We start from the raw sequence: 27,361 nt of genomic DNA, 5'->3' as shown, positions 1-27,361 counted from the left end.
TTACGAAGGGATTTGTCTGCATGAAAGAATCATTTGATAAGATTTAATAATCACTCCCAGTAAAATCTCTTAGTGAATCTTTATAATACAGATAACTAGTTTCAGGGTGAAGAAGGCTATTTTAAAAGACATTAATCATAAAATAAAAGATTAATAAACTCAACTACATCGAAATAAGAAAGCTTGCTCATCAAAAATTTTAAAAACTGTAAGAGAGAAGCTAAAAACCGAGAGAAATTATTTGCAAATTAGGTAATTGGAAAAGAATGAGAACTTTAAAATACATAAAGAATAACAAATAAGAAAAATATAAACGGCTCAATAGAAAAAATGGTAAAAGAATATGAAGAGGCAATTTGTGGAAGAGGAAACATGGTTAATAAACATGAAAATATGTTCAGCCTTACTAGTACTAAGGAATGCAAATAAGAGAACATTTTACACCCACTGGTTGGCAGATTAAGAAGTCTGACAGTAGCTGAGCGTTGGAGAGGGTGTGGGGCCAGTGGATCTCTCATGCATTGTGGGTGCAAGTGTGAATTAGCACCATGACTTTGGAAAATAATTTGATTGTCTTGTAAAGTGGAATATGTGTATTTCCTATGACTCTGCAGTCCCACTTCTGGTGATTTATGCAAGATAAATTTCAGCACATGTATACCAGAAGAAAGCTCAAAGCAATGCTGTTCAGTACAGCAGAAAATTGAAAATTACCTGTATGCTCACCATCACAAGGACAGATAAATGATGACATCGTCATACCGAAGTGGGAAAGACTGAGCTACAGCTTTGGGCAACAATGCAGAGATACGTCTTGGAAACATGAATTGAGAGAAAAAAATTGCAGAAGACAACAATCAGTATGGTTACCCCCCCTTTTTTAAGAGCAAAAACAAGTAAAACCAAATAATGTATTTTTAAGCACACACATACAGGATAAAACAAGAAGAATGAGAATCATATCATTGAGGATACAGTGGTTACCTCCGAGTGGGAAGCCGGAGGATGGGACAGGGGAGTCACATATTATGCAGAAATTGTCCGTAAGATCTGGTTTTGGGCACAGATGGTGGGTTTATGGGTGTTTATCGTATCAACATAGAGAAGAGGACAAGCACGGACCAGCGATGATACTGTGTCATGAGCCAAGTTCTACAAGTAGTCCCATCCAGGGCCCCTGATGTGTTTAGGAATAAAAACAAAACTTAATGAATCCTAAGTCAATTTCATTCCTCAATCAACTTTCTGTACTGCACAGCTAAGCCATTTCCAGTGTTTCTTTCTTTTCCATTATCAAATTTTATTCTGCTGAAATTCTCTTCATAGGAATCAGTAACTTAGGATAAATAATTGAATTCATATCAGTATTGACCTTGTCAGGCTTTCTAATTTTTGCTTCTAACATTGTGAGTTCCTTCCTTCCTCCCTCCCTCCCACTCTTTCTCTTTCTTTCTTTCTTTCTTTCTTTCAAGTTTTTATCATAAAAAAAAAAAAATGCCAATCATACGGAATTGGAGCGAAAGCTTTCAGGCCCCCCATGTGTCCATCTCAACTTCAACACCTGTCCGTTCTCGGTCCATCTACATCTGTACCCACTTTCTCCTCCTTCCCAGAATTACTGAGGCAAATCCCAGGAATGGTGTCATTTCATTTGCAAATATTTCAGTAAGTATCTCTAAAAGTTCAGAGCCTCTTTTAAAGCCATGAACAATTACCATTATTATATCAAAATCACTTATTTCTTAGTATTATGAAATATCCAGGCAGGGTTCACGTTCGCCCTATTATCATTCTCTCTCTCTTTTTTAAGATTGATTTATTTGTTTTAGAGAGAGAGGGAGGGGGAGGGGCAGAGGGAGAGAGAGAATCTCAAGCAGTCTCCCCACTGACCGTGGAGCCCTTTGGGGGACTTGATCTCATGACCCATGAGATCACGACTTGAGCCCAAATCAAGAGTCGGCCGCTTACCCGACTGAGACACCCCGGTTTGTTTAAATCAGGAGCCAACTAAAGCTCCCTCATTGTGATCCGGTGCACTGGCTTTCCAGTCTCCTTTAACCAAAGCTTTCTCCTGTTTCACTTCCTGCCTTTATCCTCAGAGTTTTGCTGTTATTCAGCTCGTTGCTTATGTCGTAGCAACTAGGTTGTCAGCAACTAGATTAGATCGTCTTGTCGCATTTTCCACTGTCTGGGTGCTGCCGAGTGTATACTTATCATGTCATGTAACCTATTCTTCTGTGTTTCCGGTAAGTTGGCAGTGAGCTGTAGACCGAACTGGGCTCCACGGAACAGGGTGGGCAAGCTACAGCCTGTAGGTGGGCTACTTCCCACCCAGGTTTGTTGGTGCACGTGGTGTTTTATTGGAACACCATTTGCATATTGTCTCTGGTGCTTCCCCAGCTACTAGGACAGAGTTGGGTAGTTGGGACAAAGACTGCAGGCCCCTCAAAACCTCAAGTAATTCCCATCTGGTCCTTTGCAGAGAAAGGCTGCCGGCCCCCAGATTAGAGGCTTGGTCATTTTCCAGGTTGATGTTTCTCTTTGAGGTGTATGTTCTTCCCTCGGGAGACACATTCTGTTGGTTTTCTCTCTTTCTCTGCTCTCTGGAGCCGGGGATGAACATGCCTGGCCCATTGATTCATTGGAGTTGCCATAGTGTTGATATGCTAACTCTGTCTTTCCCTCTGGGCATTAACTGGAATATTCCTGCAAAAAAGAAACTTCCCTAGATTTCTCTTTTTTTATCCATGATTTGCACGAAGTCCAGTTTTCCTCGGACCGATTTTGAAATTCTACATTTTTGCTACAAGTATTCCATAAAATGGTTGCACTTTCAACTATGTCCCTGTTTGGAAAGTAGGGCGAGAATGCAGTTTCCTTCCGATTTTTATTTCTCAAAGCCTGCTTGAATTCGCTGTGTTCGCAGGTGGCGGTAGAGACCAGGGCTGTCATAGCGTGGATGGAAAAAATCCCCTTTGTCCTGGGCGGCAACCTGCAGGGGGGCGAGCTGGTGGTGGCGTACCCCTACGACATGGTGCGGTCCCTGTGGAAGACACAAGAGCCCAGCCCCACGCCCGACGACCACGTGTTCCGCTGGCTGGCCTACTCCTACGCCTCCACGCACCGCCTCATGACCGATGCCAGGAGGAGGGTGTGCCACACAGAGGACTTCCAGAAAGAGGACGGGACTGTCAATGGGGCCTCCTGGCACACTGTCGCCGGAAGTAAGTCTCGGGTGGCCTCGCTGTCATTGTGCAGCCAAACGTGGCAATGGATGGCTGGGACAGGGAGGGACCCGGCCGTCCCTTATCATTTGTCATGGGGATAGTAGTGACTGTAGTCTGGCTTTGACAGGGTGCCAGCACTCTACGCAGACTCCTCCTTCATCCTTCCGATAGTCTTGGGGTGTGTGGCTACTCCCCGTTTTATGAACAAGATCACCAGGGCTTGGAGATCTGAAGGGATCTCTCCAAGCAAGAAAGGGGGCAGAGCTGCATCTGCTTGGCCCGCTCTCAGCACCGAGCTACTCGGATTCTGTAGCGTCAGAGATGGGTAAATGTAGACTTGCAAGGAAGTATCAGATCAAAAACAAACCCAGCAGAGGGGCAGAGAGCATGTGTGTGTTGGTGCTGGGGCTGGGTGTTTTTACCCAGAGCTGTGCCCGTCATGGGGGTGTCCCATGCTGTAGGCCCCCAGAAGGGCCGGGCATTGATCCCACACTCAAGTGTGAAGTGACTCCAAGCTGCAGGTGTGTCCTGAGGCCCGATGTGTGGTGAACACTGTTATACACACCTCCCGTCTGCTGGAGGTCGGTGGCCCGGCCTCCCAGGCAGACCAGGGCATTTGGTCGAAGCCCGCCCGTGTGCGATGCGGGGAGTATGCGGTTTTGCTCCTGGCATCCACACAGGACCAGAGGGGCCTCCAGCAGGGACTTCGGGAATTCCTTCATAGCAGCCACAGAGGACCCTGGGGTCCCATTTCAGGATAAGCTTTCTTTGCTGCGTCCGGGATGTGCCGGCCCAGGGCTCCCAGACGAGGAGGGATGAGGGTGTCACATTTCCTAAGGTCCCCCAGCTTTGGGATGGCAAGACCCCAAGCATGATGCTCGCTGCTTATTTTCTTGACTTTGTTAGGGTTGTCGAACCACCGATGAATTTGAAAAACGTTCCATGTCAGCTAGACCTAGATTCACATTCCAGTTCATCCCTCAGATGCTGTATGACTCCAGGGGAGTTCCTTGACCTCTCTGAACCCCATATTTTCCATTTGCGAAATGGGCATGATGGTAACAATGAAGATGGTGAGCCCTTTGGGACTGTCGTGAGGCTCACGTGGGTGGCAGGTGTGGGGTGTTCTCTGTCTAGCTTACCAGAGAAGCATACAGCTTTGACCCACTCCCCTGTCTGCCTTCCCCCCTCTTCCCATAGTGTATGCTCACATTCACACCTCCTGCTCTCTTTTTCCCTAATTAACCATCATATTATTTCCCTTTGCTAGATTCAGCCTTCACGTGCTTTTCAGGTATGTGTCCGTGCTTGGGAAAAGAAAACTAAAAAAGGAGTGAACAGATTTGTTCCCGTGGCCATGTTTTAACATGTACAGAAAGCTTGCCATTTTCTTCTGGGTTCCCTACCCAGCAGAGGTGTTTTATTTATTTACCATCATAGTTTTGCCCTGCACAAAAAAAAAAAAAAAAAAAAAGGCAAATCCCTGCCAATCGAGAGAATTTTCTAATGGCCAAAAACCATTCTTGCTTTGCAGGTCTAGCCCTGAAAACCGGCCACAGCCTTAACGTGAACGATCTGTTTATTTTTCACGGCTGCCTGCAAGTACCTCGGGTATAGACCCAGCTGGATTCGCCGGCGCCAGGTCAATAGTCACGTTTTGAAAAGTTGGCTGCCACATAATCACATAGGCAGCATTTGATTTTTTCCTATCAATTATATTTTCCATTATTTCAGGGACTTCTGTGGCAGAGCCATGGGGCGGCTCGAGCCTTCTTAATCATTCGTCCTCCTGGTGGTGTGAGGAAGTGTGCAGATTCCTCTCTCCGTAGATTAATGAAATGTGACTTCTAATTTCCTTCCCTCCCCCTCCACCTCCACTCCATCTTTTTGTTCGGTTCTTGCTCGCTCATTAGCAGCGACTGGCAGGCATTAGTTAATGGAGATGGGGCCGTGGAGAGCAGGCTTCAGGAAAGCTCAAAACACACATCATTTGTAGCGTGTGCATCTCAACTCCCAGAGTGACGCCAGGCCCCCTTGGTTCCCAGGCTGCCACCCTGCATCCTCTGCCCCATAATGAAGTGCACGTTGAACTGGTGATGGGCACCCGGGCCTTAAGGAAGGCACAGCTCCGTGCTCCACGCGGGAGCCGAGACAGTAGGATTCTAGGCCAGGAGAGCACAGAGGAACATCTTGCCCATCCCGCTGGGACGTGGGGTGTGGGGAGGGGGGTCTGTCTGGGTCACGCCGCAGTTCCTTGCCCACACGTCATGCTTTTGCAACCATTCTTCAGCAAGTATTCTCGGCTCATGCCATTTGCTGCTGGGCCAGAAGTCAGCAGCAAAGGTAGCCTGGCTCAAGCTTTTCCGCCCTTCTCCTGGCTTCTCAGCATTTCACGCATTCGTCTGGTACTTTTAGTGCTTTGAAGACACGTGGCAGGGTGGCAGGCCCACTCCAGAGTTTCATATGTAACACTGATTTATTTCCGTATCACCAAGGCCTGAAAGGCTGGGCGTAATGAGAATGTTATAGGCACAGAGGCATCCAGCCCTCTCAGTTGTATCCTGCCTGTGCTGACTAGTGGGCCTGGTGTCTGTCAGCCACACTCTGCCCTCTTGAAATTCCATACTTCGGGTTCAAGTGGATGCGTTGACGTGGCCTTTTGACCAGCCTTCTCCAGCCAGACCAAACCCCTGTGAAGAATGTCCCATTGACGTGACAGGGTCCCACCCCTTCCATCCCGCAGCTCTCTGCCTGTCTTATCACAAACGTGGTCAAAGGCCAACCTGGTGACATGTGAGTGGTTCAAATCTGGAATCCTCCAGAGAGGGCGGCTGTATGTTTTGTACCATTTTGCTCATGACGTTAGTGATTAGGCAGCAGATTGATGTGGAATTGCTCTTGCCCCCCAAAGCCATGATTTTTAATCAGGCATTTCTCCTAAGCAGGACATCACTGAGCGTGATGGCGAGGTAGGCAAGAAGGAGGGAAGATGCATGGTGAGGACCGAGGCTGGTTGCGCAGGAGGACCTGCTCCTTCTCAGTCACCACAGAGAAACCCAGCACGCCCCACTCTGCTCTCTCAGCCCTGACCCTCGGAACCCAAGGGGGGCTCGTAGAGGGGCTCCTGCAGGGCATGTGCTTCCTGCGGCCACGCACAGCATAGCTGCACTGTGTTCTTGCTAATCACCCTGTTGCCCAAAAACAAAAACGTCAGGAAGAATGCCACCTAACATTCATTTCTTCGCTTCGCAAATACTGGGTGCTAGAGTGGGTTGAATGGTGCCCTCCCCTGAAAGAGTATATATCTGCTTCCTAATCTCTGCAACCTGTGAATGTGACCTTATTTGAAAAATGGGTCTTTGCGGTGTAATCAGGCAAGATGGGGCGCGTTCAGGGTGGTATGGCCACAGACATTGCAGGTGCAATTAAATTAAGGGTCTCAAGGTGAGGGTATCCTGGGTTACCTAGATGGGCCCTAAAATCATTGATAAATGTCCTTAAGAGAAGGCAACACAGACACAGGGGAGAAGGCCACGTGAAGACAGAGACAAAGGTCAGAGTGACGTAGCCACAAGCCAAGGGACGCTGGGGGCTGCCAGAAGCTGGAAGAGACGAGAAAGTTTCCTCCCCTAGAGCCCCTGGAGGGAGCACAGCCCTGCCAACACCTCGATTTCAGACCCCCAGCCGCTAGAACTATGGGAGGATACATTTCTGTTGTTTTAAGCCCCCCAGTTTGTGGTCGTTTGTAACAGCAGCCCTAGGATGCTGATGTGGAGCCTGACCCCATGCCAGGCTGGGCGTTTCACGTCCTGTTGCAATAGTGTCGGATGTTCGAGATCCCTCTGCCGTCAGGCTCGGTGGGTGAGTGTGCTCGTCCTGCGGCCCCCGAGCAGCCAAGCCCTGGAGATAAGAGCAAGGTGTTGGCATCACACATACCTGGTTCAAACCCCGAACCCAATGTTCTGGGTACATTGCTTAGCTGTTCTCTACCTCCATTTTCTTATTCATGAAACTGTGCTGCCTGCCTCTCTGCTGAGTTTGTGGTCAGTGGATGCAGAGCGCTAAGGACAGGTCTGGGCTCGTGGATGGCACTCAGTGGAGGGCGGTCGGGGTAGCTCTTGGTATGAATTAGAACAGAACACTGTTCCAGAACTGCAGCTGAGAGAGAGTAACTAGAGAGAGAAACTTAATCAAATGCTTAGAATCCGTACTGTTAATTCATGGTAGCTTTAGTCTAAAAATAGTGTGTTAAACTGAGTTTAATAAGCAGAATTTTATCTGAAAAGCACTTATTTCGGTCTTCCTTTTGTCAGAGTTGTTCCCGTGTACTCCTGTCTTCCCCAGAAACCATTCTGGCTACATCTTCTCTCTCCCTCCCCAGCCCCTCCCCTCATCTTTGCTATAATTCATTTGTAGTCTACAGTAGATACTGGACACCTCCTTGTTCAAATGAGGTCTTCTGAATCCCGTTCTTGAACATTCTTGCTGTCTCCCTCCTGCCCCTTGTCACTGTTTGGTGACAGCATTGTCCGGTTGGCTTGGCAGGTCTCAATGATTTCAGCTACCTTCACACCAACTGCTTCGAGCTGTCTATCTACGTGGGCTGTGACAAGTATCCGCACGAGAGTGAGCTGCCCGAGGAGTGGGAGAATAATCGAGAGTCCTTAATCGTGTTCATGGAGCAGGTATGGCATGAGCACACATCGGGGTGGGGGCTGGCAAAGGAATGGGGCCTATTAGGGGACTGAAAGCCTGAGACTGAGTTGAGTTAGTACTTGGGACTCCGGCTGTCATGCTGGGCCAGCCCCAAACAGTGCTAGAAGAACCACCGTCTATCTGCACTTGATTCAGCCCTGCAGAGTGAGCTGTAAAGCCTTGTCAATGGCTCACACTGGGTCATCACAGTGAGTGTGACCAGATGCTGCCCTGTGGGGAGGGGATGACATGTCCGAGCCAGCATGCTCAGGCCCCCTGTGCTAGTCTGCTAGGGTTGCATAAAAACAGACACCAGGGGGGCTCAAGCAACAGAAATTACAGTTCTGGAGGCTGGACGTCCAAGATCAAAGTGCTGGCAGGTTTTTTCATTCGGAGGAGCCTCCCTGGCTGGCAGATGGCCGTCTCCTCTCCTTGTCCTTATATAGTCTTTCCTCCATGCACACACACTCCTGGTGCCTCTGTGGGTCCCCATTTCCTCTTATAGGGGAGGGAGTCAGATTGGATCAGAGCCCACCCGAATGACCTCATTTTAACTTCATCACCTCTTTAAAGACATGGTCTCCAAATACAGTCACATTCTAAGGTCCCAGGAGTAAGGACTTCACCATGGGGATTGTTGGAAGATACCGTGGTGCCCACCATGGCGGTGAGGCTGAGAGGCTCTGCTGCAGGTGTGGGAGGCTCCTGGGAAGAGGTCCCCCGAGCCCCTGCCAGGGTTCTGCTTGCAGTTGGTGAGGAAGCCCTGCTGGATCCACTAGGCACCTCCCCCGCCTTCCCTTCCTCTTGCTCCCAAGGACACACCCATCCTGTAGCATTGAGTAAACCAATTCTAGGTCCGTGCTACAATGAATCCAGTAACATCCATGCCCCACTAAGGAACAGACTAACCGGAAACCAGAGGAATAAACAAAAGGAATGTTGGGCCTCAATTATGTGACTCTACTGTGACTCCCATCCATTAGGAAGTGTGGTTCTGAGGCTTGGCAGGATCGTGCACGGAGGCCGCCCCTTCCACGGGTTGTTGTAGATGAATCAGAAGACACTTTTCAGGCAGTGCTCAGGCTGCCAGCTTCCTGGTACCTGCACCTCCACCTCCACTGACCTTGGCAGAGGTGAGCCCTGGCACCTAGCGTCCCAGTCTGCCCCACGAGGGTCTCTGGAGACTCTGTGCAGCCCTTGCACAGAGTGCACTTGCCTGGCACAGTGGGTGTGAACCTGTTCTTTCCTCTTGGGAAGCTATGAGCACACTCTCTGTCCACGCCCTGGCATTTTGTGAGTGAAGGCTCTTTTTCATTTCATCTATGAAAAGAGAGAAGGCTCTGATCATTCTCAAGTAATCCCGTGCCACCAAGGCACCTGCTATGGATAAAATGCCCAGGCACAGTAATACGTATAGTGTCATTGGAAATGATAGTATGTCACCTGCGATTGTCACATCGTTCTATGGATGGGGAAACTGAGGCACGAGGTTCAGAGTGATGTGTATCATGTGACACAGTTCATCAGCAGAAGGGCCCTATGGATGGAGTTGTAGTTTATAGGAATGCCTTTGACTCTTTTCTTTTCTCTCTGACCCTTAAGTGGTTGGGTCTACATATTAGGTCCACAGAGTTCAGGAAAGTCTAAACAAATGTGCCTAGAAAAAATTAAATTCCATTTTTACTGGGTGTGCTTGATATGAACCATCTCAGATCCTAATATTTTTTAAGCCTCTGGAATATCTGAACTCCGATGGAAGACTTCCCAGTACATGGACCCAAAGGGAACCCAGAAGTTTACACACCAAATCCAGGCACAGCCAGGGAGCTTTTGAGCTAGATAAGGTGCTGAAAGGGTTCCCGGTGGCCCTGGGGTGGCGTTCGGCTTACAGCCTCCTTCACCATGTGCTTTGGGTCAAGTGCATCATGAGCTCACCCCGTTTCTTGTTGTGTTTGCTGAGCAGGTCCATCGCGGCATCAAAGGTGTGGTGAGGGACTTCCATGGGAAAGGAATTCCGAATGCCATTATCTCTGTGGAAGGCGTTAACCATGACATCCGAACAGGTAACCACGAGCATAGACGAACTGTCTCTCGGTAGGGAATGTCTGTTTTCTCGAAGCGTTTTACTTGGGTTAAAATCACATGTCAAGTGCCGGAAACTTCTTACGGAGAGCTGAATTCTTGTCTCTTTCCTCGGACACCCCATGCAGACCCTGGAAAGCATGATTTTCAGCCTGTGCTTTCTGCTTTTTCCCTTATTCAGGTGAAAACTAGAGGTGCAGGGAGGTAAAAGGACCCACTGGTGGTTTAAGGGGCAGGTGGGGCCCGGGTTCGGGTGTTGGACTCCCAGCCCCAGCATGGCCCTGCTCACTCAGGGCTTCCCCGCTGCTGGGAAACCCATGTAGTTTTCCCTTGTGCCCAGGACCGTTGTTGCCCAGGATGGTACTCGGTGCACCCAGAGCCAGGTAAGGAGACAGTGACCTTGACTGTGACAGGGAACGTGTGCAACGTGATGCAGTGACAGGTGCGCGGGGGAGAGAATTGGCTAGAAGCCTAAAGCAGGTTGTCTGCAGGGGTTCTGGTGGTGATGGTGTGTACGGGGGCCTGCTGACACCCACGCACTGGGGTTTTCGGCCGCAGGGAGACTGCAGAGCGTGGTGTCATCACCATGGGCAGATGGCTTTGCATTGGTGTCAGCTGCAGTGGGCGGGGGGCATTGGGTCCTGTGTTGGTTTCCAGTGCGTGTCGTGAAGATGACCACAGACTTACAAGATCAGAAATGTAGTCTCTCACAGTTAGGGAGGCCGGAGGTATGAAATCCTGGTGTCAGCAGGGCGGTGCTCCCTCCGGAGCCCTCGGGGAGGACCCTTCCTTGGCTCTTGCAGCTTCCTTGGCCACGTCACTCCACTTCTTGCCTCCATCTCTGTGGCCTCCTCCTCTGCCTCCTCCTCTCTGCCTCTTATAAGGACACCTGTCATTGGATTTAGGGCCCCCCCGGGTCATACAGGATGATTTCATCTGGAGATCCTTAATTGTATCTGCAAAGATCCTTTTCCCAAATAAGGTCACATTTAGAGGGTCTGGGTAGTAGAATGTGGGCTTCTGGAGACCATGATTCAACCTACTCCAGGTCCCACCCGGGCACCGAGCACAGACTCAGCAGCAGGAGAAGGGAAATCGTGATCGCCACGAGAAAGACTTGTTCAGCCCTCGGACACACTCGAACAACTGGGAGAAACAGGATTTGAGGCTGACTCGGCAGGTGTTTAATGCGGTCTGACCTTGACCTGTTGGTTCAAGAGTTTACACTGGACAGGGCAGCCAGTGGCCCGGGACTGAGAGGGTTCTCAGGATGTGTGACTGTCAGATTTAAAACAAGGGCAATCCCAGGGAAACTGGGCCAAGTCTATCTTGCTCCTGTGCTCCCCATGTGTTATCACTTGTATGGCCTGTGATGGCTGGAATGATCTACAACGTGCGGATGAGGAACAGAGGCTCAGCCTTGGTTCTGCCCCACCCCCACCCCCAGTCTAACAGCACACGGATGCAGTATCTATGCCCGCTCAGCATCTCCTCGGCTGCTGGCTGGTCTCAGCCCCGGCCCCTGTCGGAGTCACTGTGGTACCCCCAAAGCCATACGGGATTGGGCTACCGGTTACCTCCCAAACCTCTTCTTCTGGGGTGACCAGCTCTCTTGGTTTGCCCAGGACTGTCTCCATTTAAAACTGAAAATCATGAGTCCCGGTTTTGGTCAAACAGGAATATTTGCTCCCCTGTGCTTTCTGCCCTCTCCCACAGCCCTCCAGGCTCCTTCCTGGAGGGCTGAGGCCACACGTCGGGGTCCTCGCTCTAGCACCTCGTGCCGCCTGAACCTCCTTTCCTTAAGAATCCCTTGGTTCCTTCCTTGTCCTTTTCAGGTCTTTGTTCAGCTGTCACTCTGTCAACAAAGCCAACCACAGTGACCACCTTTTCTAACATTGCACACCTGCCCCTACCATCTGTGATTCTTCCCGGCCTCCTGCCTTCTCCTCCCATAGCGCTTCCACACCTGACATCTGACTACCATCCTTCTGGTGTCTCTGCCCCTCCCTCGCTGGCTTCTAGACCAGGGGTCCTTGACCCTTTTGTGCCTCAATTAAGTACAAGCACACTGCCTGGCATTCAGTAGGTGCTTAATATTTATTGAATGAATGAATGAGTTCGAATGAATGAATGGACCCGACATGTTGTTTCTGGTAGCACAGAGGGGCTGAGCTGGGATTTGAGCCAGGGGCTAGGGACTGCGAATGCGGTGCCCCTGTGTTTGCCCCCTGCTGTCCCTCCTGAGGGGACAGGAGCCTCTTCTCTGGATTGTTCACAGGCATTAACAGACCCAGTCCTTCAAACAAGCGATCCCAACTGACCTTCAAGGAAATGGAGCCTCTGGGACCGTAGGAGGGGGGAGGCTGGGCTTCACACATCGCCCACGTGTTCTTCAGCGCCATGCTGACATGACTGCCTGCCGACATGCCCGGTACAGGAGGCCAGGGATTGTTTAAATGGGTGAATTGTAGCTGACATGCCACAAAATAGTAGACCGCTGTGTAATGCCATGACGTGCCTCGAATTTTCTGAACCTGCCTACTGTTTGTCCTTGACCTCATAGCCGCTGCCCGTGAGCTTTCCCGCCGTGCAGCAAGGCGTTCAGGACATAGCTGCCCTTCACCTGCGTCCGCGGGGCCGTGCGTTCGTTCCCGGACTCATCCGTCCGTTCGTCCATTCGTTTGTTCACAGGTTCTGAACGCGGGGTGCTGGTGATCATTACGAATTGAGGGGGGCTGCTGTATCTGGCTCCGCATAGGACTTGTATTTTAAGCATTGCTACCAAGCTCCTGTAAAAGAAAGATTCACAAAAGAACCTAGAATGTTCTTGGGACTATTAGTGCTTGGTATGCCATGTGAGAAAACAGGAGGGTTTTAAGTGGGGTGGGAGAGAAAGAGCCCCCCGAGCCCCACAAGCCAGAAGAGAGCGCTGTGCCCAGTGAGCTCGGAACCTCGAGGCCCTGTGATCACCAAAGTGGTTTGGATGAGCCGATGGGAGCCGCCTCCCCCTCTCCTTTATTTCCCCCTAAAATAATGTCCCAGTGTATTCTCCTGATAGATGAACTCTACTTTACATATGGTTCCTTATCATATTTATTTCGGCGTCTTTCAGTGCTCAACATACGCTCTGAGTTTGCCTTGATCTCTCTCCAAGGCTTCTGTGATCTGACAAGTTTTCTTTCAGGAGGGATTTTGCATAAAATCAACAGGGGAATTGAAATCCAAGGAGAGAAGCTAGTCAGAGTACTTTCTAAATGCATGCAAAGATGTTGGCCAAGCACCTGGCTCAGAATGCCCCATGACCGTCCTCTGTCTGGTGGACACTAACCTGACCTGCTACCGAATGGACATTTGTGAGCATGTGGGTTGTCCCTCTGTCCACCGTGCTGAGCGACACCAGCTGTGTACCCACCCCCAACCCCACAGCTCGACAGAACATTCACCCTTGAACACAGACCTGGTTGCCCTGTGGGATAGTAACCTACCATGCTGACCCCTGAATTTTATGAAGTGGATGATTCTAGACTTTACTGGTGGTCGGGGGAAGAAACTGAGATTACAAGAGCCTTGGGGAGAAGTGTGGGGAAAGCCTAACCAAGAACTTTTGGGGGAGAGGGTGCATTGCCAGGTAGAGGAGAGCATCCATGTTTCAGAAGTAGAAACTTGTTGATTCCAGAGCGGACACCCCTCATTCTGATTCTGTGAACCTAAACAAATTCCTGATAGTTTCATTCATTCTTTGAACATATCTTACGAAGAACATCCTGTGTGTTGGCCTAGAGCTACTGTGGTAAAGGAGACAAATATGGCCACTCACCTCAGGGAGTAGACATTCTAGCGGGGGAGATCTACAAACAATTATAAAGGAAAACTTTAAAGTTAATTGCACACTATGGTGAGAGCCAAGGAAGAAAGACTTGGGATAATCTGTAGGAACCCAGGGGAAAGCAAAGGAAGTTTCCCTCTCCGAAGGGTGAATTGCATCGTGAGGCTCAGGCCAGCTGACTGCATGACAAAGAATTCATCATGGGCTTTTGCCTGCTGCCAAGCATGAGGTGGCATTTTATTTCGTTGAGAAGCTTGCATTTTTTCCCTAAGGAAGATGCAGGGCGCAGCCCCGAGGAACCGGGGAGCAAGCCGCCTGCGCTGGGTGGACCCCAACTCTCCCCACTGAGGCCTGTTTGCCAGTGAGCGGGCCATATGTACGTGTGGCAGACGGCTGCCTACGGAATCCATTTTTCACAACACGTTCTCGGGAGCTCACTTACTTGCGTGGGGGTGTCTCCGCTGAATAAAGATGGTAACTTCGACCTGACGCTTCAGAGTGTCCTACGTGAGTTTGGGGGAGATAGACAGTCGCACACACACACGGCGCTGCTCCCGTCCCTTCGAAGACTTCAGGGCTTGTGGTCGACAAGGGAGCCCGGCCCGGGGCCTCCTTACCCCTCTCCTTTTTCTTCTGGCACCAAAGCCTCGGAATGGGTGGGACACCCAGGTTGCCGTGAGAGAGAGAGCCGAACCTGGTGCTGGGGGGCCTGCTGGTGACTGGCCGGGTGACCTCATGCCGGACATCATGCCTCCCTGGGCATCAGATTACTGACGTGGAAAGGGGACTCATCATGCAACCTGCCTCAGAAGTTTGCTTGCAGATTCAGCGGATCAGTGCCTGCCTTGACCTTCTGGGCGCCACGTCCTCCATGGGTGGGTGGGGGAGGTCACTGGTGACCCCTTCTTCGCCTCAAAGCCTCTTTTCAGGTCAGGGGTCTAAGTGTCCTCAGCCTGTTGTAGGCTCCTGGGAGGAGAACGTTGGCCTGGAAGCCCTCTCTGCAACAGACGTGGAGTCCAGAGCTAGGGGTGGACCCGGGGCCCCGACGTGTTATTGGGTGACTGAGCAGCAGTGTCGCGGGGGAGGGGGGAGCTCCGCTTCGCAGCACCGCTGTCTCGGCTCCTACAGCTTCACGTTTCTCTTGCCGCCCCCGCCCCCTGGGCCCAGGAATGCAGGTACCAGGCCTCCTCGCAGATCATTTGGCCCTGGTCCCCTGGAGTCTTTTCTCTTTTCAGAAGTGAAGAGCCCCACCTCTTAAAAGAATTACTCTTCTGTATTTATCGCCAGGCTAAGGGAGACCAGGTAGCCAGGCGCTGATGGCTTTTCAAGATGGCATTTTGTGGTGAGGGCATAGCATTTGGAAGCTCAGGCTCATAATGAACAGCGTGTATTGTCACAGAGGAGAGAGTGTGAGTGATCATTTCTCCATCTTCACTCATGTGTATGAACACTGTGGGGAGCCTACACCCCAGCCCTCTGCCTGTTAAAACCATTAAGGTGGCTTCCAAAGAGGAAAATAAGAATTTGCAAAAAAAAAAAAAAATTTGTCCCTGCAGAGGCTCGAATTCCACGAGGCCAGCCTCTGAGTCTCTCTCTGGCTGGGACACCGGTTCTGGAATAGCAGGGCTGGTGGTATCTGCCTTAGAAGAGAACTGCTCTGAATTCACCTCCTTTCTCTTCACAGCCAGCGATGGGGATTACTGGCGCCTCCTGAACCCCGGAGAGTATGTGGTCACAGTCAAAGCCGAAGGGTTCACCTCATCCACCAAGAACTGCATGGTCGGCTATGACATGGGGGCCACGCAGTGTGACTTCACACTCAGCAAAACCAACCTGGCCAGGATCAGGGAGATCATGGAAAAGTTCGGGAAACAGCCCATCAGCCTGCCAGCCAGGCGGCTGAAGCTGCGGGGGCGGAAGAGACGACAGCGCGGGTGACCTCCCAACACTTGAGACCTGTCCCGGACCCGTGCAAATTAAACTACCCCCAGTTGTAGCTCCATAGAGGACTCGCTCCCTATTGTTTTCTCTGTAATTCACGAAGGCCTGGGAGAATGTGTGTATTGAAAGCCTGGTCCCGAGGGGAGGGCTGAAAGCTTAGGATATTTGTTGTTGTCTTTGTCCCATTTATCCAAATAACTCAGATCAGCAGAGAAAGGCTGGTAGGAGTGAGAATTCAGCAACTCAACCTGAGAATTAGAGACAGAGAGGGGGTTTGCCAGCTCGGGGTCTCCTGGCTGCACCGGAAGGGAAGCCGGTGCTCCCCTCCCCCTACTTGCTTGTGTTAGATCACACGGAATAGAACATTTCCGTGACTTCCAAGGCTTGTGACAGCAAGAGGTCCTCGTGCATTTGCATTTTGCGTGGCTCCAGTTGCAGCACTCCTGGGGCCCTGCGGTGCCAGAAGTTACCATCTGAGATGCTCACGGGCATTCTGACAGAACCCACCCTCTCTGGCCCCGGGACATTCCAAGCTGCCACAGATTAATTCCATGCTCTGTTGACAACAGAGCCATTACCAAGTGAGCATCTGTGAGCCTCTTGAATCCATATAGTCCCCCTTTCCACAAAGGACTGTGTTTATAAAAGGAGAAAAATGCTGAACTAGTTCACCAGTGATTGGTGGGCAGCCGGAGTGCAGGGTCCACAGAGAACCCCCAGGCTCCCTGCTGGTCCAGCAGCCCCGGGTGCCGCCCTGGACAGGGACAAGCAGAAGAAGGCGCCCTTCCCAAGGGAGTCGATCACTCAGCCTGGCTCCCCTCTTTGACCTGCAGGACTCGAGAAGGGCCGGAGGGAGGCTGACTTGCAACCCTCTCTCTGCTCAAGATGTTCCTCCTTTCATAGAAATGAGCGCTCATAAGTTGGCCTAACATCACCAAGGGAGTTATTTTTGATGTGTGGGATGCCAGACCTTCCACTTAGGCCAAATGTGATGAAAAGCTCTTAGAGTTATCTGTGGAATATTGGTTTGGGAGGGGTGATACAAGAAAACACTTTGTCTTCTTTGTATGAACGTTGCTGCCTCACTGACCTGGGGAGAGTAAGAAGAATAAAGCAAGCTGATGGTGAGATCCTTCCAGCGTGTGGTTTTCCTGGGCAGACTCGCCACCACCCAAATGCCATGCCCACTGCCTCTCCCTGAGGTCAGTCCCTCCAGAGGCGGTGCCGGCCTGGGGAGGGGTACCCTGTGCCCCTCACCAAGCTTGGTACTGCTGCTGACAGCTGTGTGTCTCCTGCCTCCTTCCCAGGGGAGCCACGTGCCTGGGTAAAATCATCCTGATGCTGGGCAGCCACTGGTGACTGCTGGGGATGCCAGCGAGCATCTTTCCAGAAAAGATCCTTATGCAGCTTTCCGACCGTCTACCCCAGAGATGGCAAACTTGCCTTATAAAGGATCAGGTAGTAAAGATTGCGGGCTTTGCGGCCAGTTTCGGTCGCAGGTACTCAGCTCGGCTGCGGTAGCTCAGAAGCAGACAGGCATGTAATACACCAAAGAGCAAGCGTGGCTGTGTTTCAATAAAACTTTATTTACAAAAACACGTGATAGTTGGATTTGAACCCCCAGGCTGGGGCACAGCTCGCTGACCCCCATTCCAAATCAGCACTATGCAATAGAACTTTCCATGGTGATGGAAAGGTTCTATTCCGTGCGATCTAACACAGTAGCCCCTGGCCGCGTGTGGCTAGAGAGTGCTGGAAACGTGGCTCGTGCAACTGGGGGCCAGAATTGCTGGTGTTAGATAACTTCCATTCATTTAAATTTCACTTGTAATAGCCATATTAGCCCGTGCAGCTCCCCGTGCAGCCCACGGTAGGAAGAACTGACCTGGCGTCGTCAGATGGGTGTATGAAGAAAGCCCTTGCAGGGGTGAACTGGCACTATGTTCAGAAGGGCTGTAGCCATTCCAAGTGCCTCAGCAGACCGCCTTTGTCAGGGCCCTGCACTGGGTGCCAGAGTGGCTCAGTCTTATCGCTGGTGACTAGCCCTGTCCCCTTCGGGCAACATGCTCTGCCGTCTGCAGGCCCACTGTCGGCCCTGGCCCACCGGCCAGCGTCCCGGGCTTGCAGGCCAGGGCTGTGGGCTCTGGGCCTGTGCCACCCCTAGTATGTGGCCTTGGACCCGGCAGCCTCTCTACTCTCCCATCTGTTCCTGCAAAGTAAAGCTAGGCTGGCTGTGGTGTCCCCTGATTTCTGGGGGAGAACGGACACTGGATTCCTCACGCCCTGTTCTGTTGGAGCTGTTTCTCCACTCGGCCCTTTCAGTGGGCGCCCTGGCACCTCCATACTAGCTGCCCCTCTCCAGGCCTTCAAGCCCCGAACACCTTTCCTGACCTAGCTCCTGGAGCTTCTCTGCTATGCGACTTCCACCTGCTTTCAGCCAGAATTCCCCCTCCTGGATCTTGCCCACAGGCTCGGCGTGGGCCTCCGCAGGTCTCTCCCCAGATGGAAAACCCTTCTGCTTTTCTCTTGAGACCCGTCTTGAAATGCTGCCTCCTACAGGAAGCCTTCCGCCCTCTCCTGACCTGGACATGTTTGAACAGGTCTGCAGAGCCCTCAGGGCCTCAGAGGGACCGTTCCCCATCCCTTTCCACTGGAACTTTTATTGCTTCTGGTTCTCTCTGCCTTTGGACTGGAAGCTCCCCAAGGGCCGGAACGATGCCCCCTGAGTACCTGCTCCCCCAGGGCTGGCTCGGCTCCATCCTCACAGCAGGTGCTCCACAAACACGTATAGAATCGAACTGGCCTTGTGCCTTGTGGTGCTTTTCTTTTAGGATTCCCTTATAAGGTAAGAAAATGTGACTTCAGAAATTGAAAATGCGCCACTTGAATTTCGTGTCTTTATCTCGTCAGTGAAGTCTGGTATTTGGCTGAGCACAACAACATGTCTAAAAAATGTATAGGCTTTGCTTTCTATCTGGATGTTTTCCGACAGCATAAAATCAACACAAAACCTCTGCTTCTGGCAGAGAATCCTGCGTCTGTTTATCCCTGTCCTCCTACTCAAGGCTGAGGAAGCTGCAGCAACACCGCTCTTTTTAACGTGAGCTGTGTTTTGTGTTGAAGGGCACTTAAGGAGCTGCCCCAAATCTTCCTCAGCCACCACCACTCATTTTCTTTAAAGATTTTATTTATTTATTTGACAGAGAGAGAGATAGCGAGGGCAGGAACACAAGCAGGGGGAGCGGGAGAGGGAGAAGCAGGCTTCCTGCCCCAGGGAGCCCGATGCGGGACTCGATCCCAGGACCCTGGGATCATGACCTGAGCCGAAGGCAGACGCTTAACGACTGAGCCACCCAGGTGCCCTACCACCACTCATTTTCTGTGACTGCAACAGGAAACCTCAGGATTTCTTCAGGCTTTGTGTCACAAAGACCTTAGGAACCACTTTAGAACGACATCACCCTATTAACGTGGGAACTAGCCACGCGGTAGCAAGGATGCTATATTGACGTGGGGTCTTAGGTGGCCGGGCCAGAAGAGCGTCTCAAGTGTGCAGGTTCTGAATTGGCTCTAGTGGTCACCCCCCTGCCTGGAGGAGCTCAGATTTCCACGCCTCTCTGTTGGCGTCCTTCTACCAGTGGTTGGTGTAGTTGCCACCTGCAAAACCACACTCAGCAGGACTGGCCAGAAAGCTGCAGAGCCTGGTTCGCCACGCCCCAATTCTGCAGCACCAGGACAACCTCTCCTGAGGCCGTGGGAGCTCTTCCTCCTGCCTGTCTATCCCCTGCCACCGAATCACAGCCCCAACCTCCCAGCCAAGGCACAAGGAGTCCAGGGAAACCTTGACAAAAGGAACAAGGGGACAAACATATGGGCCACAGAGGAGAATGACAGGTCTTTAGAGCTGAGGGATGCCTCGAGATGAATGTGTCCAAGGGCAGCAACCAGGTCTCCTCTTGGAAGCCAACTCTTGATTTATCAGCAGTAGTTGCTTGGAGCTCTGTGTTAAGAAGGATTCTGAGGCAGAGTCCTGGCTCAGTGGGATCAAATGGTGCAGTTTCTCTGGGTCCCCAAACTAGTTCCAGTCCTCCTGGGATTAGAGGGAGGACAACTAAGGCCCGGGGAGAGGCCTCCTGTGTCCGGAGCTGTGTTTCAGCCTGTGGCAGAGGCAGGACTCAGGGCAATGCTCCTTCCTGTGTCCTAGGAGAAAACTCTAATTCGGTCCCAGAGCAGCCTGCCCCAGGGCTGTGCCTCTTGGCTGACTTTCTTAGGAGCAGATCAAGCTCCCGGACAGTGATGGAAGCCTTGGGGGCCGCAGGTGCTTTTCAGAAATCAGAGGACGAAAGATCGGAACCCTTGTTTGATCAGCTTCCCCGGGAGACTGTGAGCAAGGAGCTCAGGACATGTGTGCTAAGGCCCTAAGTGTGCCCACGGGCCTGCTTCTGCAGGCTTTTTTACCTCATAGCTCCCTGTCCACTTCAGATGATCTAACAGCGAGGCGATGGCCCGACTCCCCGGTCCCATTTTGGTTTTGGGTCGGAGACGTGCATCAGGGTGCTTCCATGTCCTTGGCAGCCTGGCCAGGGTTCTGAGCAGCAGGAGGCCAGCACCACGCCGATGTTTCTGGTTATGTCTCACGAGAGCAAACCCTACAGAGGAAGGGGACAGGGACTCCACTCACACTCATGAGTGCTGCCGTGAATGGGCTCTGTCCACGCCTCATCCGTTTGTCGCCACTGCAAGAGGGCCTCTTAGAGCCTCCTCCAGGCTGTCTGTGGAGCCAGGCTGAGGGTGACACCGAGCTGAGCTGAGCCGTCCGTCCACCACCAGCAGTCAGCTCTGCCTGACTCAGCTCCAGGCTGTTACAGAGCAAAGGTGTCGCAAGAGCTTCATCTTTGGAGTCAAGAAGCCTGAGTTGTAGTCCCAGCCCTGCGTCTTACTCCCTGCACAGTCTTATCACCTCTGAGTCTCGGTCTTCTCACCTGCAGAGTGGGTGTAAGTGCAGGGCTGCACACACATCTGGGGCGAGGATCCCCGTTGTGAGCATTTAGGCCGGCAGCTGGCACGCTGCCAACACCAAGATGCAGAGAAGAGACCAAATGTTTATCTTCGGGTACTGTGTTCCCAGCACGAGCAATACGACTTTTCATCCCCACAGCTGCGTTAGAGGTAAATATTTAATTTTCAAAGGAGGAAACTGAGGCCTAGGGCATGCCTAGATACGTGTAGCCAGATCATTTACTTTGATTTTTTTAAGTTAATCACTCTGATGGAACTTACCCTCTGATCTACTCCTTAATCTGCTCTTGAGACCTGCAGCAGCTGAACGGTGAGGAAGGAAGAGGGGAGCCGAAGAGACGGACGACCACAGAGCTACAGAAGAGACCTGCTGAACGTGTGGAGCACTTACGCTCTTACTTTCAGACTCCCCAGATGGGCCGGGGGTCATAGCAAAGGCCTCTGTCCTTTGGATGTCAACCCCTCCAGCTCCGGCAAGTCCAGAGCCTCTAGGATGTCAGGATCCGGCTCTGCATCTCCGCTGGTTCATACGGAACACACTGCACAGGGTCTGGGGGATTCGCTGGGGCAAGAAGAGGAAGGAGAGGAACTTTCCATGGCATCCCTCGGCCTGTGGAGGAAGGAAAGGGCCCACCAATCACTCAGCTCCTGGGGGGCAGGGGGAGCCAGAGGGGAGGGACAGAGCTTTGGGATTGAATGGACTTAAGTCTGTCCCAGGGCCGCCTCTTACCATCTGAGTGACGTTGAACAAGTAGCCTCATCTCTAAGATGGGCTTAGTAATCCCTGCCTCGCAGGGTTGTTGGGGAGATTCAGTCAATACTAATAAATTTACAGTGCTCGGAACTTCATCATTGAAAAGATCTAGAAATAAAAGCGGGCAATCTTTAGAGAAAAGTACATCCACTTCTGAAAACAGTCTGGCAGTTTCTCAAAATGTTCAACATGCAGTTACCACATGATCTGGCCATTCCACGCCTAGGTCCACAACCAAGAGAAGTGAACACTTAGGTCCACAAGGAACTGGTCCGGGAATGTTCACAGCAGCCAAAAGGTGAAGACAATCCAGATGGCCATCTACTTACCAATGTGTAAATGAAACATAACAGATCCACAAAATGGAATATTATTCAGCCAGGAAAAGGACCGAGGACGTTACAACATGGATGAACTTGGAAAACATGTCACTAAGTGAAAAAAGCTGGTCACAAAAGACCACATGCTGTGTGATTCTGTTTATGCAAACTGTCCAGAGGAGGCAAATCCACAGGCACAGACCGTGGTTGCCCAGGACTGGGGGGATCAGGAGACGGGGGGATAGTGGCTAAAGGGTATGGGGGGGGGTGATGAAATGTTCTAAAACAGATTGTGCACAACTCTGAACATCCACTGAGCTGTATACTTTAAATGAGTGAATTGTCCACTATAGATTATATCTCATTAAAGCTCTTTTTTCAAAAAACATGGCCATACCAAATCAATAAGCATCATTTTCAAATATGACATTCTAGGCAAGACCTTCATTGCATAACCAACTTTTCCAGTTATATCCTAGTAACAAGGAGGACAGTTCCTATCGAAGCTCTACAAATAACTACACAGGCACACAAAGTCAGGGGACTCTGTCGGAATTTCTGAATTCAGGTATTAAAAACCAAACCAGATAAAAATTCCAAGTTTGTCCTTCATTAGCGCCTTCCTGTTCTGGAATCCATTGACACTTTACTTGAGGACACCCATCAGGGCTTTTCAAGAAAAGACTAGCTTAATAATGCCAACAGGTTATTAACATGCAACGCATTCTCTGTTCTCTTCAAATGTATCCGTAAATAAGCATTTAAAAAATTCTCAGTTTCAAGGGGAACCCTCCTGCACTGTTGGTGGGAATGCAAGCTGGTGCAGCCACTCTAGAAAACACTATGGAGGTTCTTCAAAAAGTTGAAAATAGAGCTACCGTACGATCCAGCAATTGCACTACTGAGTATTTACCCCAAAGATACAAATGTAGGGATCCAAAGGGGTACATGCACCCCGATGTTTATAGCAGCAATGTCCACAATAGCCAAACTGTGGAAAGAGCCAAGATGTCCGACGACAGATGAATGGATAAAGAAGATGTGGTATATATATACAATGGAGTATTACGCAGCCATCCGAAGGAATGAAATCTTGCCATTTGCAATGACGTGGATAGAACTGGAGAGTGTTATACTGAGTGAAATAAGTCAATCAGAGAAAGACATGTATCATATGACCTCACTGATATGAGGAATTCTTAATCTCAGGAAACAAACAGGGTTGCTGGAGTGGTGGGGGGTGGGAGGGATGGGGCAGCTGGGTGATAGACATTGGGGAGGGTATGTGCTATGGTGAGCACTGTGAATTGTGTAAGACTGTTGAATCACAGATCTGTACCTCTGAAACAAATAATACATTATATGTAAAAAAAAAAAAAAAGAAGAAGAAGAAGATAACAGGAGGGGAAGAGTGAAAGGGGGGAAATCAGAGGGGGAGATGAACCATGAGAGACAATGGACTCTGAAAAACAAACTGAGGGTTCTAGAGGGGAGGGGGGTGGGGGGAAGGGTTAGCCTGGTGATGGGTATTAAGGAGGGCACGTTCTGCATGGAGCACTGGGTGTTATGCACAAACAATGAATCATGGAACACTACATCAAAAACTAATGATGTAATGTATGGTGATTAACATAACATAATAATAAAAAAAAATTTAAAAAAATTAAAAAAAGAAATTCTCAGTTTCCATGGGGCTCCTGGGTGGCTCAGTCAGTTGAGTGTCTGCCTTCGGCTCAGGTCATGATCCCAGGGTCCTGGGATTGAGCCCCACATCGGGCTCCCTTCTCGGCGGGGAGCCTGCTTCTCCCTCTCCCTCTGCCCGCTGCTCTGCCTACTTGTCCTCTCTCTCTCTCTGTCAAATAAATAAATAAATAATCTTATAAAAAAAATTCTCAGTTTCCATTTCCCATACAGAAAACAGTCATGGTTCCAACCATAAAATCAACAGCTCTTTGGGGTCTTCCATAATTGTGAGGTAAAGGTATCTAGAGACACACCCACACACAAAAATCTGAGAAATGTTGCTTCAGGACAAAACTACTGTTTTCCTTGAAAAATAGAAGCATGTACACAAATTTTTTTTCTCCGTCACTGGTGCCAAAGTAACTTCCTTTTCATAGAGCAAAGTGGGGGACGGTTGCTTGAGACTTGCTACCACTCACGAACCCACAGATTGTTCTATTCTAGCCACATCTCTCCAAAAATCTCTGACAGTCAAAAATGTACATGTTCGTTAATATGCCACAATGTATTTGAAAATATGAAGCAAAGGTCTATAAAATTTAAAATTGTGCTTAGTAATCAATGTTTCGGTATTCACCTTGCTTAGAAATGATCCAGGCATTCAATAATTATCCACTGATTAATGCCATATTGGTCTGAAGGTTTAAATTACTTAGAGGTCTTGGAAATTGTCTTCAAGCTGACACCCTACAGAACATAATTACTGTTGAAATAGAGTTTTTCAGAATGATTCAATTTAGTGGAACATAAATCTCAGGGTCGTGATTTCAAGCCCCGGATTGGGCTCCACACTGTGCGTGGACCCTACTTAAATACTCTGGAAAACAGTATGGAGGTTCCTCAGAAAGTTAAAAATAAAGCCACCCTACGACCCAGCAATTGCACTACTAGGTATTCACCAAAAGGATACAAATGTAGGGATCCAAAGGGGTACGTGCACCCCGATGTTTATAGCAGCAATGTCCACAATAGCCAAACTGTGGAGAGAGCCCAGATGTCCATAGATAGGTGAATGGATAAAGAAGGTGTAGTATGTATACAATGGAATATTACTCAGCCATCAAGAAGGATGCAATCTTACCATCTGTAACAATGTGGATGGAACTGGAGGGTATTATGCTGAGTGAAATAACTCAGAGGGAGACAATTATCATACGGTTTCACTCATATGTGGAATTTAAGAAACAAAACAGAGGAGCATAGGGGAAGGGAGGGAAAAATAAAATAAGCTGAAATCAGAGAGGGAGACAAACCGTAAGAGACTCTTAACCCCAGAAAACAAACTGAGGGTTGCTGGAGGGGAGGAGGGTAAGGGATGGGGTAACTGGGTGATGGGCATTAAGGAGGGCACTTGATGGAATGAGCACTGGGTGTTACAAGCAACTGATGAACCACTGAACTCTACATCTGAAACTAATGATAACACTGTATATTAACTAATTGAATTTAAATAAAGTAAGTTAAAAATAAATGAACGAATAAGAAAAGACATGCCATTTTTAGTAAATCAAAATGGTTAAACCAGTCTCATTTGCCAAAGAGTTACCTTAATTACATGGATTCCTCAAATGCTTTGAAGTTAGTTCGAGTAACATAGTAAAAGTATTAGAAGTTTAATGTTCTTATTTTCTAACAATTATAGGAAATAATCTCTATAAGTGTTTATCTCTGTAAGCCAGCCAGATCCTCACTCCTTTAAGAGACTTTGTAATTTAATTTATTAATACCCTCTGGAGATAGGAAAACATCCAATACATAATGCACAGTGGAGTTCTTTCTGAATTACAGACATGCAGACACGGATGTCCCGAGAGGAGGACCTATAGCTCCAACTCTACCATTTTAACCACCATTTATAAAAACTCAGAGATCCAAATATCAGAGATATTTTCGTTTTCTTTCCTGGTAGGCACACGATTCTTAGTTGATATGACCTGAAAATAGACAAATGGACCAACAAAAGACTGCTTATGGGTGAGCTCCTACTTTCAACCACCAGTAATGGCCTTTCTAGGCACAGAGCTGCTCTTAAATTTCAGGGTTCGCTTTGCTGGTGATTGTAGAGTCAGAGTGTCTGGGAACACATCTTCCCTGGAGCATCCCCTGCTCAGTGAGTGCGGGTACGTGTAGGCATGTAAATACTCCAGTTGCTTTGATTCCGATCAGGACTTTTCTGAGTGGACCCTACACTGTCCCAGAGCTCTTGGTGGGACTGGTCAAGGTTGCCCTTGGTGGGACACGGCTTAACTTAACATGACGTCCGTCCTACCTTAGATCCTTTTCCTGATCCAAGCTCTCTGCGCCCCTGCCAGGTTTTCCTGGACTCACTCCCTAGTAAATCTCCCGTTTATACAAATTCTCTTCTCAGAAGCTGCATCTGGAGAGCCCACCCTCAGGGTCTACCTATTATCTGCTTCATGTTTAGTAGCTGAACCCTGGGTATATTCAGGGGTTATTTTATATGGACAAGAAACAGGCTCCATTTCTAAACTGTCGTGGGTAGGGGTGGCACCATGCTATAAAAAGGTTCTGGATAAAGAGATGTGAAAATTCTAAGAAGTGAGAATAAAAGGAAGGCATGCCTTTTTTGATCATTTCTCCTTCTGTCAGGCTGGAACAGAGGCACGAAGGCCGGCACCCCAGCAGCTATCTTTGATACTGACCTTGAAGATAAGAGACAAAGAGTTGAGGATGGCAGAGTCCAGAGCCTGGAGATATCCAGGTGCCACCCTATCAGTCCCCAGCTATCTCCCTCTAGATGTTTCCAACCTAATTTCAGCCACGATGAGAGGGGGTTGTACGTTATATGTAGCAGGTCTTCATCCTAACTGACTCAAGGCTCAAATCCAGGTCCCTCTGATGCAAAAGTTAGCATCTCCAACCCAGAAGCAATGCTGAACTCAGGAACATTTTTGCATATATTTTTCTAATTTAGTCTGTCTCAGAACTTTAGAAACCAAAAGCCAAAATGCTAAAATGTGACTAAAAAGAAGAACCGTGTTGCTGGGGTATTTTCAGCTCGTGTTCAGATGTTCCGTTATGCACGGAGGTCCTTTATGAACATCCCCACCGAGTCGCCTGCTATTTCTAATGTTCCTCAAGCTGTCGCCAGGCACCACCTCCTAACGCAGCACCATTGTTATGGATTGTAAAGTGAGAATGGGACGCTTCAGTATGCCAACCTTGGTGGAGAATGCCGCTGCATTCACACATTTGAGGGGGAACTTTTAGCACAGGGAATCCTTATCCATGACCCCGGGTCATTTTGCTCTTGCAGAGAATATAAGCCCGATGTTTTAAAACTTTTCTTCACACCTTCTGGCTGATCAATAAATAAAGAACTTTTCAAGGTATTTCTTTTTTTTTTTTTTTTAAGATTTTATTTATTTATTTGGCAGAGAGAGAGCGCACACAAGCAGGGGGAGCTGCAGAGGGAGAGGGAGAAGCAGGCTCCCCGCTGAGCAAGGAACCCGACGCGGGGCTCGATCCCAGGACCCTGGCATCATGACCTGAGCCAAAGGCAGATGCTCAACCGACTGAGCCACCCAGGTGCCCCTCAAGACACTTCTTTTAGTTAACAGAAAGGTCGTGAGCTGCCAAGGGCGTTTGCTTGAGTGTTCAGTTGCTTCATTAGGGATCCAATTGCCTGTGTTCTCTTAAAACCCCAGGAAAGAAACGTGTCCCTTTTTTTAGGGCATACATTTCAAGTCAGGCGGTAGAAGGGAGTGAGACACTGAATGTACACATGGGCAGC

At 49.6% G+C, this 27,361-nt stretch overlaps 1 protein-coding gene across 6 annotated transcripts in view; it reads left to right on the top strand.

Annotated features, from left to right (window-relative positions):
• CPXM2 (carboxypeptidase X, M14 family member 2) overlaps positions 1 to 17,568 on the top strand; it is a 132,828-nt gene extending 115,260 nt beyond the window's left edge. Inside the window, exons 11-16 of one of the 6 annotated variants that reach the window (XR_010412608.1) lie at positions 2,100 to 2,246; positions 2,927 to 3,224; positions 7,773 to 7,912; positions 8,906 to 9,055; positions 9,886 to 9,985; positions 15,515 to 15,533. Coding sequence is in view for 5 of the 6 variants with exons in the window: in XM_064595406.1 (XP_064451476.1) it covers positions 2,100 to 2,246; positions 2,927 to 3,224; positions 7,773 to 7,912; positions 9,886 to 9,985; positions 15,515 to 15,768 (939 nt within the window). In the remaining variant the exon portion in view is untranslated. Of the gene's footprint in view, positions 1 to 2,099; positions 2,247 to 2,926; positions 3,225 to 7,772; positions 7,913 to 8,905; positions 9,056 to 9,885; positions 9,986 to 15,514 lie in introns of all 6 variants that reach the window. The other 5 variants (XM_064595406.1, XM_064595409.1, XM_064595405.1 and 2 more) reach the window with 5 other exon arrangements.
• Positions 17,569 to 27,361: the final 9,793 nt, after the last annotated feature.

This window comes from Mirounga angustirostris, unplaced genomic scaffold, assembly GCF_029215605.1.
Source record: "Mirounga angustirostris isolate CCGP_5_RB_7025 unplaced genomic scaffold, mMirAng1.0.hap1 SCAF_6, whole genome shotgun sequence".
NCBI lineage: Eukaryota > Metazoa > Chordata > Mammalia > Carnivora > Phocidae > Mirounga > Mirounga angustirostris.
Note: the sequence above shows the minus strand (reverse complement) of the source record. Positions and strands in the feature narration are given on the sequence as shown.